Source organism: Lepisma saccharinum, chromosome 21, assembly GCF_977018435.1.
Source record: "Lepisma saccharinum chromosome 21, izLepSacc3.1, whole genome shotgun sequence".
Classification (NCBI taxonomy): domain Eukaryota; kingdom Metazoa; phylum Arthropoda; class Insecta; order Zygentoma; family Lepismatidae; genus Lepisma; species Lepisma saccharinum.
The window spans coordinates 29,586,266-29,599,857 of NC_139249.1; the positions used below are offsets into that span (position 1 = coordinate 29,586,266).

Sequence of the window (13,592 nt, forward strand, 5' to 3'; positions counted from 1 at the left end):
AGCCTCTCACCCAAGAATTTTTAAGGTGGGAGAAGGGAGGTGGGACTCAACTTCTGGAAAAAATAGTGCGAGTTCAATTGAGAATACGAAAATGGAGCGGAATGATTATATTGCTAAAATATCTTCAGGAAAGTAAAGCGTAAAATTGAATTCTGCCTCTGAGTGAGTCCATGATATTGTTTATGTTTGAAGGTAATATATTAAACATGACTATCAGCATAACCGAACGCATATAATGAGATGATTTATTAGTGTTACCAGGCTAAAGGTGTGGAGTGCGGCCTGTTGCCTCCTTCATTACGGAATTCCACATGTAAAAATTGATCAGCTCTTATTGCGAGTAACCATTATAGGCTTAGACCAAATTCTGGCGTTTATATTTCAATTCACTTCCTCAAAAAATCCTTTCTCGATTGACTAGATTTTAAGCGGAGCGTCATTCAGTTGTCTGTCAGTGTTCTTTTTTGCAGAAGCAACAGCAGCTCGCTCGCACCCACAGTGCCCCGCCCACTCGACGAGACGCGTTGTCTGTGCAGTGCAGAATAGTGACAGTGTTGCCTCTCTATTCGATCTTTGTATTCTCCTTTGCCTGCCACTACACACACATTTCAGACAATTCTTCCCATACAACAAATGGAAAAGCAATCAGGCAACTGTTAAATGGCTCTTTTCTAGATTTTGTATTAACACTTTCCACGGTCAAGATATGTTAACTTGGTTCTGTTTCGTATTCCCACAATTTGGCTTCGTGCAGCAGGGGTTTATATTGCAAGCTTTAAAAAAAAAACGTAGGCAGGTATTTTAACATTTTAATTTTCATCAGTTGCATGATTGTATGAAAGAATATGGTGGAAAAATACACTACTTAAGACAATATCACTAATAATAATTGGCCGCGTCTGTGCCCGAGCCTGGTAAGCCGTCGGCTTTTGATCTCGCTGCCGAAATTCCCGGGTTGGAGTCCCGGCCTGGGTATGATTGTTTATGAGTGTTCCTTCATGCATTTTATCATACACTAATCCTCATCGTTGCGATTAGCCAAAAGTAAAGTAAAAAAAGAAAGATAATACTAGTAATAATAATAATATGAATCTAGCCCCCATGGTTTCTTTATGACTGTCCTCTTATCAATTTCATCGAGTCATAATTCATCCTCATTGTTGCGATTAGCCAATAAATGGTAGAGAAGCTGCGAAAAATAAGATGTAAAATAATAACAGAATTTTCTCCGCAGAAGGAAAAATAAATGCTCCAGAACACATGCAATGCAGGAAAAGAGTGTCCTGTAATGTGAGTCTGTAAACCAAATGTAACTCACGAATGAAGAAGTTTACATTAAGGTTTCGTCTTCTACGAAGCAATACAGGCTTGGATGGCGCAATGGTATCGTCGTCGCCTTGTAATCAAGGAGTCCCGGTGGAGGCACAAAGGGGTTCGGATCTCACTTTAAACTGTAGGTCCAGTCCCGATTAGTCATACTGTGTATTGTGGACTTAAAACAGCAAATCAACAACCAACCTACCAATACAGGGTTGGAAACACTACAGTTATAGGTTTGGAAACACTGCTCTTCTCGGGAACTACTCTACCAGGCGAAACTAGATGATATAAAATTACGGGTTGCATAACCGTAAGGGAGGGCGTTTCTTTCGAATTTGTGTGTACCAATACTCACTCTCACACACACACACATATAATGTTAACGTTAACAAATATGACACCATATTGCGCAGCTTACCCGATTTATGACTAGTATTTTGTCATTGTGATGCAGTTTCTAAAGTGCTCGAGTACTTATTTATTTATTTTAGGACCACACCCATGTGCCTTCATGGCCTGGTGCAATACACAGCACATAGCTTTATCTTTTATTTTATGGGATGAGCTAAATCAGACTGGACTTTCATCGTGTCACAAATGGAGCTCGCATTAAGAATCTTTGGAGCATGTAACACTTTCACAGCTTGTCTTCAAATGTCACAAGTTGTAATTCTTAATTCGGTATAAGAAAAAAAGTTTAACTATCATTTACATAAATATCATTGTTCTTGTAGATTACCAAGGTGCTCTGATTGGTCTAGCAGCAGCAGGTCGCTTCTTCATCACGATTGTTGTCAACACAGGGTGGCAATATTGTGTGGAGCTGATCCCCACAGAAGTCAGGGGCCAGGGAAGCAATTTAATCCACATCTCAGGACACGCAGCTACTTTCTTTGGGCCAATGATTGTGTTACTTGTAAGTACATGCCTTCCTTCATTACTATGTACAAAACATATACAGGTCAATAAAAATCTACAAAAACAATTTTTCATGGCCTTAGTGCATTAAGGAAAGTGTGGATTTATTTAGTTACTAAATAAACACCTGCACTAGAATGTTTATCGCACTTGGTTTCATTGCTTACAGAATGTGCTACAGACTTTATTACATGTACATGTTATTATTACATAGATCCACGTCAAGGCATTTCTACAGCAATATTTTCATATTGAAATATGCCTAATTTTTGTCTGCATACAAAAAATTAAGCATAATCATTGTGTGAGAACCAGAGGAACGTTAACTTCAAAAATGCAGTTTTCAGTTTTGTTAGACATATCGCCTCTGCAGAGCTCTGTTTAGAGTCAGATTGACATATTCCATCTCTTCTCATTAGTGGTAAAGTAGTGTCATGTATCTCCAATTTACTGATTATTTTGATCAGATACATTTATAAGAATACATTATTTTCTCTCTCCTGTAAATCTGATAAATTGGAGTTACATTCGTCTGGTTCTCACGTGACGAATTAATGGTACTGGCAGGTTTTCAACTTTATTTGTTGTTTTGTTAAGAGAGGCAACAATGGGCTTTCACAATTAATTTTCTTGTGTTTTGCAGGCGAGCTACAACCTGATGTTGCCATTTCTGATTCTTGGTCTGCTGGCTGTGTTTGGCGGACTTCTGTGTCTCCTCCTACCAGAGACCCTCCACCATGCTCTTCCCCAAACCATTCTGGAAGCAGAGAACTTTGGAAGGGACCAAAAATTTTGGGCAATGCCTTGCATTTCAAGGTAAGATTCAACATTAGACAATGGCTATTTAACACAGAAGGGAAAATAATAATGTTTATGCTACAGTTTCAGGGCAATAACGAGCAAAGCAGGAAACTGCTTGTATGTTCAAAATGTTGCATGTTAATGGCAGCACGATGTCCACCCAAAACATTATTCCCAGAAAACTGCTGTCATCTATTGATTGCCAACTTATTGCCATGTACAGGGAAACCAAAAACTAATTTGCTTATTGATATTTCCAAATCTATTGACTTTGAGTGGTAGTGGTGTATGTTGAAAAATCTTTCTGGAGGACAAGAAAATTTCTTTTAATACAACTGTCAGGGGTTTAAAAGAGCTTTAATAATAAAGAATCTGGCTGGGAAATCTGATGATTTATAAACATCATATGGACAATTGTTGCAGATTTATATATTTTATTTGGTTTATCCACAGAACAATGTGTGCTATTTGTTAACATGCAAAGAACTTTTCATTTAGTCTTGAAAATAATGTCATCCCAGTATTCAATTCTTGTGGTGTGTGTGGTTTATTGACAAATACTTTTACCTTGACATATCCCCAAATTAAATATTCACAAACAGAAAGGCCTGGCAAAGGTGGAAGTCACCATGCTGAGAAATGACATGACTTCTAAATATTTCTTTGCTTGATTTGTTGTTTTAAGTCAACTTTATGCACAGAAAGGCTAATCGGGACTGGACCTAGTTTAAAGTGGGATCCGAACCCCTGTGCCACCCCGGACCCCTTGATTACAAGGTGACGACACTACCACTGCACCATCGGGGAGGCATCACATGCATTTAATCTTTGCACAAGCTTCGTCTTATAGGGATGAAAATTCAGTTCCAAGAGAAATATCCTTTGCACACTGATCTGAAATGCCTAGAACAATGCCATGTTTCTAGTTCTTCAGTGTTCGGACATTATATTTCTCACATCTCCTGACAGCTTCTTCAATGTCAAACTAGTTGATTTGAATTTTTGCATTCGCAATAATATTGTATTCCTAATAGGCACTTTTCCATGAGAGCTCACATTACAATATGAACAAAACTGTCTTTCTATTCACAAGTCACCACTCTCAAAGAAGCAGCTCAAATGCAAAAGCACATTCCACTACTCCACAGCAACTGAAATGGCACATCACTAAAATGTCATATGTGCTGTGGAACACCACCAAGTACATTATCCTCCTACCACTGTTGCCAAAATTACAACCATTTTAAAACCGTTAGGTTTTTCTGCTGGACCCTGTTCCTTACTCATTGTTATTGTTTCTTGCTGAAGAAGCGATAAAATGATCATGGAGAGAAACAGGTATGCAGAACAATACATTCTGGGTGCCCTAAACTGCATTCTTGTCATAGGGAACTGGGAATGTGTAAAAATTTTTGTCTCCTTTAGGTAACTCACTGTGAAGGGTTATTTTAACAGAGATGATTTTAAGTAAAGAACCATCTTTCCACAATGAAACAAGACAGGGTTGAACTGAGGGATGAAGGCATATAATCATATATTAGATGGATAGAATCATCTGTTCAATGGTAAAATATTGCATTGATCAGACTTACATTGTATCTAAAGATACAATAATACAAAAAATAATGGTAGTTATGTGGAGAGAGAAAATTTACAGGTACAGTAAAACCTGTCTATCCCGGAACATGATGGTTCCATCTTAACAGTTTTCCTTCTTATACAGGGTTGACTTTAAATACAGTATAGAGCGCTGCAGGAAATAATGGAAAGACAGATTTACATTTTGCATTACTTATAATGTAGAGTACTAATGCATGTACGTACATGAATAAAAATGCGATACATTCATCAATTTTATCATATCATCACTCATCCCCATCTTCGCAAATTAGCCAAAAGTGGCACAAAAAGCAAAGTAAAATGGACACTCACAAACATCCATGCCAGGATTCGAACCTGGGACCCCTGGCGTCGTAGCGCGATGTGCATAGAGGGAAAGAGAAAGATTGAAAGATGGAATAAGAGAGGTTAAGAAAGAGTGACATAAAAGTGAAGAAAAAAAGAAAAATAGAAAGATGACGAAAGAACAGAGGAGAAATAGACAAAGAAAGGTGGAGAAAGAGGGTAAGAGATGAAAGAAAGAAACGGAATCATAACAGCTATGAGTATTGTAGCGTATTCTTTCATATCGACAATGTTACCGATAAGCGAGTGGCAACAGAGGCATGTTCCACTTACAGTATTGCATTGTTTTCTTGCGAGCGAAAAAAATAAAGGAAGAAATTTCAGTCTTACTGAGAATAAAAACATCTCGTTGGTCTTTAAATGGTGTTCCGTTTCCGCGTTAAGGAGGTTTCCACCTTAAGCAGGTCATTTTCACGTATAAAATCGGTCGGTTCTGGGGACTTTTTTTTCCCATATTTACAGGTTTCCTTCTTATAGAGGTTCTGGGATATGCAGTTTTTACTGCAATAGTTTGTGGTTCATTTTTCCACATGGATTTTGTTTGTGATCGATTTCACCACCTGTCTGGTAGCTTTGTCAGGCATGTACATGTGCGTAAAAATAAACTGTGAACTTATTCGAGTGTATTGATCAGACTTGTTTCACAATAGAGAAAATTGTAGATTTATTTCAGACATTCTCTACAATGTGACTACATACAGTCACTCAAATAGTCTTTTTTTATTTTCGGCACACTGTTTCAATTTGTGATAATCCAAATTGATTGTCAGTCAATCCATTAATTACCAACTTTTCCCCCCCAGCTGTAGTGAAACTGCCCACGAGGTTGTTGCAACAGAGGTTCCAGATGGAAAGCCTTCAGAACAGCTGGAACCTTTCGTGAAGCCCAGTAGATTGTAGAAGGAAAATTGAGATTGGAAATAGTGAGTGGGAGCAGTATTACACAAGAAGCCTTCAGGAGAGTGGTCTTCGAGTCTCTTGGAACAAAAGATTTTTATTATTTATTGTGTAAATATTATTAACATAGCTTGCTGCACAGCAATTAAGAGAGCAAGATGATAGTTTTCTGAACTTGAAAATTGTTACATATTGGATGTCTCCAAATGGTTCTTGCACCTTACTTCATGTAACATGCTATCAGACATTCCTCAAGTTTCTAAAGCATAATTTCTGTGACTAGTGACATTAGATGCTAGTTTTGTAGATGTAACTAGAATTTCTAGTTGGCATGAGGCAATGAGCCATGCATTTATGTGTTACAATTTTAGTTTTTATTTAGGATTGGAACGTTTAGACACTTATATCAATGGACATGATCAAAATGTATTTAGTCTTAAAATACATGACTATACAGGCCAACATTAGCATAAAAAGTGTAAAAAAATAGCAAAAACGATAAGAGCAAATAATTGTTGTTAATATAGAAACAGAAAATAGTCAAACAATGCTGCAAGAACAATTTGGAAAAAAACATCTTGCACAAAATGTGTTTATTAAAATATTTTTATATTTACGGTGCTTGTTAGTAGTACAGTCAGCGTAAGTACTTTTTCCGTTGACTGTATGTACAATATAATGCCTTAAAATAAACTGTTTTGTTGACATATTTAAAGATCTCAAATGTATTCTTATTTATATAATGTAAATTTTTTGAAGAAAATGTAACATTACAATATAGTTTCCAATATTATAAAGTGTATTTTTTATAAATAATGCAAAGATATTTGTCACCTTATTCTCTCATTCAACTCTCATTTTTTTGATTCTATAGGTTATTTAATGTATTCTTTTTACTCTTTAGGTTAATGAGTATGAAGGGTAGAAAGGATAGATGAATCAACTCATAGAAGCAACTACACTCATATACAAATATCTATATTGAGATTTTGAGTATGTGATATTCATCATTGCTCTTCTAACCATCAGAGACAATATTTCACTTACAAAATATACTACTTACATACTATAAACTTTAATATTATTTTCTTATAATTCAGTTTTATAGCAAGTTAACACATTTCTTGTTAAAATGCTTATATGTCTGATGAAAGGAGTGTGCGTTCTCCTATAATGTTTCACCAAGAAACATTATGAATTGTTTAGATATCCCTTGTCATGTGCCATATGTACAGACACACAATTGAACAAATTCCCTACATTCTTCTAAATATAGAACTTACTCAAGTTTTGTAGTAATCAAGTATTAAATTTTATGATACAATGGAAAACTGTCTGTTCACAAGAATATGATAGAAATGATCCTTAGTTTTTAATTCTATATTATTTTGTACAAGTTTGGTGAGGTTACACTGATTGCAAGGTTCTTGTACACATGTGAAGTTGACCAAATCTTTCAAGAACACTTGCTCAGTACAAGGAACTCTAACATGCACAATATGAAGTTTGTTTTGAAGCAAGTTTGTGCACCCAAAGAGGTTAACATTGACTGGGCATACAATTTAAAGTTGGACTTGACTCTAAGGAATGCAACCCACTGAGAACAATGTTGGACCACTTGAGTACAAGGCAGATAAATATGGTAGTCTAATATTGTATGTATATTTTCATCCTAAAGCGAACATATACCACACATTTTTTTTTATAACAATTTAGGAAAAATCTTCAAATGTTTACTTAAAGTCAGATTCATCAAATAAGAAAGTGTACAAAAACATTTGATTTTGTACATTTCTACAAGAGTATATGAACTTCTACTGTTGAAGGGACAAACACAGAGGAACACCGATGCCCAGGCGGAGACGTAAAAGAGAACATGTGTGAAATGTTTGTATGAATAAAAACCATCACATTAGCTCTTCCTTAACCAAATATGAGATAAGAGTTAAATTATAAGAAAATAAATAAAAGTTATAAACGATTTCCAAATCTTTTTTTTTATTTTTCAACAAGACAGTTCAAGCACAATCCACACACCCATTATAGAAACATCAGTTCTGTTGGTGGACAAATGTACAAAGCCAAAATCTTACATAAAAATGTATTTGCATGAGACACAAACATGACACTCTACAACTTAAAAATTATTTACACCATTCACACAACAGTGCTCTCTATAAATAATTGATAAATTATATTCTTATAAATAATTCCTCTCCTTGTACATTTATCTTTTTCAATTAAGTAGATCGTAATCCTTAACAACAGTAATTTGGCGATTACTATTTCGACATCTTAATACTTAGAGAAAGTGTTTCAACCACTGTCATCTCCTTATAATAAATCACAAAATACAGTAATCAAGAAACAAAAATATTATTTGCAGCATGGAAAGAAACACACACATTGGAGGCACAATCGAAATTTGGTACTATTTCTTCACATCTGACTTGTATCTTGCTCAGTGTCATTGACGCAGAATTTCACAATGCATCAAAATCTTCCATGACAATTTGCAATTCCATTGTCATAGTGAACTTCTAAAACATACTTATTTCAAACAAGAACTGAATGAATTATGTTTTTTGTAGGTGATTAGTGGTTGACTACTCATACTTACTGACTTGGACTTTTAAGCACTGTTTTGCTTTTACCAATGTTTCACACTCTTATTTCTTAATACAGAATCCCTGAAGACAGAGACAGAACAAGTCTATGAAAGATCTGAGTAAAAAAGTGGCTCAAAGTCCAAGTCAATTCACATGAATGAATGAAGTATGCTTTGTGGCTGTGGTGAAATATGTTCGTGGTGTACACTTCAACCTATCACACTAGCCAGGAGCTCTTTCCTTTAAAGCTCAGGTTAAAGAATAAAATTAAATATAGATGTCCTTGAATTCCTTTTGAAAACATGTCACAAGCACTTGTGGTCACTTAGTAAGATAACTTGTCACTTCCAGACCTATTTTTGAGAGTATCTGTCACTTTTAGCACCTGCTCATAGTCATATGTTCCCTTAGCCATGCCATTCATAGAATGACAACAGAATGTAAATACTCTGCATACGCTCTTCATCAGCAATCAAGTTTGTCCAATTCCACTCACATGCACACACACATATCTATGACGATTAAAGAAGGAAAATAAAAAAATAATCACTACATATGAATATCAAATTGATATACATTCAATGTAGTTATTAGAAAGAAAGGAAGACCTATATGCAAGAAGGTTTGTCCTGGTACAGCTCCCATCATGAAATTATACATTGTCTGTGAGCCAGCATGGATGTTAAGATTCGTAGAATAGATCTGGAAAAAGATCATACGTTTGATTTTTTAGCAGAAAAATCCAAGCAGTTAGCCAAAAAATACAGATACAAAGTGCAGATGGAGTTGCAGGCAGCCCCTCCATCGATGTGATTGAATCCAATTTCGATAGTGACCAAAAATGTTTTGTGCAAACATGGCAACTACTGTTGGCCAAGTCCTTATAAAGGGCAAGCAAATAATATTAGTTAAAAACAACAGAAAACACAAACAGCACGATTAAAAACACTAAGAGCTTGTCCAAGCTTCTCACTGTGTCTGCCGGAAGATGTTGTTGTGGTCTTTCCATGGGGAAATCTTTATTTATCATGGTATAACACAGTGAAACTTAAAAACCCATCTCCCTCAGCCATCAATCTCAACAAACAAGAACTTACCAAGACTGCAACAACATCTTCCAGCAGACACAGCGAGTAGCGTCAGCGGAACCTTAACTGTGACCCTATCACAGTCTCTTGACCAGACCTGATGAAGATTCCGAGATGGAATCGAAAGCTTGGACAAACTCTTAGTGTTTCTTTTATCGTGCTGTTTGTGTTGTTTTCAACAAGTATGTTGCCAGCATGTCAAATAATATTAATCAGTTATTCAAGCCCTTACTGCGCAAATTCTTTTCCTCTTGCCATCTGAAATACCTTTTGCCTTCCTTTCCTCTTTGATGTGAATGTGGCAAACAAGTGTTCAAATTCCCTTCATAAGGAAACAGTGAGCTCAGGCTTGCAGAGAACAAAGCACATGCTGTCTTCAGCACTCCTCTTAGTGGATGGAAGCACTCACATGCAGAGGGTTTGCAGCAGATCGACCTCAGATTGGCAGAAGCGGTACCAGAAGAAACCTTCTGTGGTATAGGCTACGGCAGATGGAGGATGGCACTGAAGATGGAGGATTTGAGGATCATGGAAATTTGAAACTGGAAAGGCTGAGGTTCATCAAGGGCTGAAGTGCCACAGGCAGAGAGAATTAACATTACGGTACTACAAGAAAACAACAAAACAGCAGTTCAGAAATAAAAATGTATACCACACAAAAGTATGGAGCAGGAAAGAAAGCAGTTGAAACTGTATGTATCACACTGCAACTTGAATTACCTGAGCAGCCCATATGTTGCTGATACTGCTGAATGAACTTTGTTTGCTATTGCACAGCAACCACATTGAGTTTTCACTCAATTCTGAACCATGTGTGGGCTATCAGGTTTTACTTCAAGCTGCTCAGGTAATGACAATGCAAACTGTACTTGCAGTTTTTAACAATTAAATTAACTAGGATTAACTTTTCTGCCACTTATCCCTAATCACAACCATGAGGATGAGTGATGATTAGATGCAACTGTTGAAGGGACACAGACATGTCCAGGAACTTTGGTTGCAAGATCAAAAGTTGAGCACCTGTTAGAGCTGGCTAGATCTACACTTAATCATTAGATGGAGACTGTTAAATACAGTTGATATATTGTCAGCATGAAAAAAAGTGCCAGAAGTATAAATTAGCACAAGGTGTATACTTTGCACTATTAAAATGTTAATTTTAGAAGTCCTTATTTGATGTATGCAATTTATGGGAAGGACTGATTAATTGGTACTCTACTGATATGGGCTGATGATAACCTTCAGTTTATCAATGAGTTTGCTAATAACTTTACTGACCCAATAATCATTAAATAGCTTGAAACTCACGTAAGTTTACCATGTTATTTATTACCTTCCACAAACAAAATATAAATAGGTATACCGCTTTTTTATGTTTCAAATCACAGGAATTTAGTAAAGGTAAAACCCACGAAAATCATCTAGTCACATATATTAATTAATGAGGTGAATATACATCGTGCCCAAAATGATTATCAGGATTTGAAGTAGTTGTTATATTGGAAAGACGATTGTGAATGTTTATACTGTGCATGTACAATAAGGATGGCTGTGGAAGTTGTACAATAAGATCGGCTGTGGAAGTTTGCTACCCTGAGCACTTATCATTTGTTTCCCACCAGTCACAGCAGCATAGGTGTATTACAAGATGGCAACTCCCATGCAGAAGTCCTTTTGTGTCATTGAATTTGCAAAGTGTGATTCTGCTGTTTGTTCGGCGACGATTTGGAAGTGATCCTCAGTCCCGAGGATATTTTGAGAAACAGGATTGTTGCAGGTGTTCAATGTATCGCTCCAGATATGCTGACCTGTGTTTGAGAAGAATTGGACTACAGGATGGATGTGTTCCATGTCACGAAAGGTGCTCACATTGAACATTTATAAGGTACACTATGTAAACTTGTTGAGTTGTTGCTTACTCCCATGTAAGCTTTGTCCGTGTACCCCTCATATAAGGGAAATTAAATGACTATGAAACCTAATAATCATTTTGGAACATGCTGTATTTCAGCTGTGAACATTTTACCTTTTCTTACTGAATGTTCACCATCATATATGGCATCCTTCTACTAATTTTCACAATGGTATAGCTCCAATATAAATTACATTTTCGTTTTTAAAGAAAAAAATATTTCTGGAGCTCAGAAGATCCACAACCCTCTCCCCCTCCATCATCTCACAGGCAGACAGCTACACTTGCACAAATATACTCATCCTGTTTCTGACATTATTATGTGTAGTCCATAAAAAGGGGGAAAAACAATTATTCAAAACAGAACTCACCTGTCCTTATTTCTTCCCCTTCTTCTTCCCACTGGACTTCTTGAGTTCCATTGGGTCTTTCCCTTCAGCCAGAGACAACTGGGTTTTCAGCTCCAGCAACTTCCCCACCTCATGTTGGATCTTACTTTTCTCAGCCCCTGATGATTTCAAATCTCGAACAACATTGCCCTGCAAAACAAACGCAAAAGCAGAGTTAGTAACTTAACAAAAAAGCATAATTAAATTAGTAACTTTATATAGGGTGCATCGAGTATGAGAGATGATCATTGAGCAACATTTTTGCTTCTTGAGCAGACGGATCATTTACTTGATGCTGTGTGCTCATTGATTAAGATATCACTGCCTTTGATTGATTGATTTGGTGTTTTGAGTCCACTTTATGCACAGTAAGGCTAATCGGGACTGGACCTACAGTTTAAAGTGGGATCCGAACCACTATGTGCCTCCACCGGGTATCGAAACCGGGACTCCTTGATTACAAGGCAACGACGCTACCACTGCGCCATCAGAAAGTCACTCACTGCCTTTCAATAATCATTTCTCTTGTAGTCTACTGTTATTACAAGCATAAAAACACAGTTTTTTCTTGTGACGTTTCAGGAGAACACATGCTCCCTTCATCAGACATTTATTTTTAGTTTGACCAAAGACACAGTTATAACAATGATTAAGAATTTTTTAAATAAAAAAGATAATCCATTATACAATGGATGTTATAATGTTACATTGTTGTAATATAGTAGGGATGGGCCGATACCGTGTAAAGGTATAGTTTGTGCTTTTAAGCCGATTCTCAGCAACATACACAATATACACAACCATACATTTTTGAATCCTTGTTCCTAGGTTCAAAACTTGCAGTACCTGAAGTTCTGTGGATGCTAGTATAGGCAATAGACACGTACTTCTTCAAATTAAAACTTAACGCCCATTTCCTTTTAGATATATATAGGTTTATTCATATTATATTTACATAAGTTAATTCTTGGCCGTTATTCGCATAATCTACATTTCGGTGTACCCTGTCCCCCCTTCCTGAAGAGAGTGTGTAGACTCGCGTAGCCACTGGCTCCACGAGTAAAAAAAAAAAAAAAATAACCCTCAGTACCAAAAAAATGTGGCTGAAGGTATGTGTACATATGTACCCGGTTTCCCACATGAGATGTACTATTGAATTAAATGTGAAAAAAGATCAAGTATGTGTATTTAAGAAAGAAAGTTAAAGTCGATTCATAGTATCAAGAAAAATTCTTCATTTCGCCCCACAGAGAAAAGACACCTCTTTACCTCGCCGTATTGCACCAAAACATCTGAGGCCGACTGCTCCCTTCCCTTCCTTTTATAGGCCCCGCTAATCACCTAACCATTACTGGGAACTTTCCGCTTGTCGGCTGGCCAGAGACACACCTACCTACCCAACGGCCAAGAATACGCATGTACATGAATATATAGACATCCACAACATTACCAAAATACATGACATTAAAACCCGATCGATCCAATTAAATTAATTAATTAAACATATAAAATAAAAGAGGATCAAATAATGATTCGCCTCATTACAACCGATAAAGTACCGATATAAAATTTACCGATACAGATAACCGATATTCTACCGATCCGATATAAAATTAGAAATGGTCATTGAAGAACCTGAAAGGTTCATTGACCTCCTTAATAATTGTGTTTTTCAAGGTGACTGCAGTGAAAA

The 13,592-nt window shown here is 36.5% G+C and overlaps 2 protein-coding genes across 5 annotated transcripts in view; one reads left to right on the forward strand and one right to left on the reverse strand.

Annotated features, from left to right (window-relative positions):
* The window catches only part of LOC146004329 (carcinine transporter-like), a 55,176-nt gene extending 48,524 nt beyond the window's left edge, over positions 1–6,652 (forward strand). The window contains exons 9-11 of one of the 2 annotated variants that reach the window (XM_083143097.1): positions 2,055–2,236; positions 2,882–3,054; positions 5,808–6,651. In XM_083143097.1, the coding sequence (XP_082999223.1) occupies positions 2,055–2,236; positions 2,882–3,054; positions 5,808–5,904 (452 nt within the window). In that variant the 3' untranslated portion in view covers positions 5,905–6,651. Of the gene's footprint in view, positions 1–2,054; positions 2,237–2,881; positions 3,055–5,807 lie in introns of both variants that reach the window. The other variant, XM_083143098.1, reaches the window with a different exon arrangement.
* A 1,009-nt stretch (positions 6,653–7,661) lies between these two features.
* The window catches only part of MetRS (methionyl-tRNA synthetase 1), a 53,035-nt gene continuing 47,104 nt past the window's right edge, over positions 7,662–13,592 (reverse strand). Inside the window, exons 17-18 of one of the 3 annotated variants that reach the window (XM_083143093.1) lie at positions 11,882–12,049; positions 7,662–9,212 (exon numbers count right to left, since the gene is read on the reverse strand). In XM_083143093.1, the coding sequence (XP_082999219.1) occupies positions 11,888–12,049 (162 nt within the window). In that variant the 3' untranslated portion in view covers positions 7,662–9,212; positions 11,882–11,887. Of the gene's footprint in view, positions 9,213–9,873; positions 10,205–11,881; positions 12,050–13,592 lie in introns of those variants that run through there. The other 2 variants (XM_083143094.1, XM_083143095.1) reach the window with 2 other exon arrangements.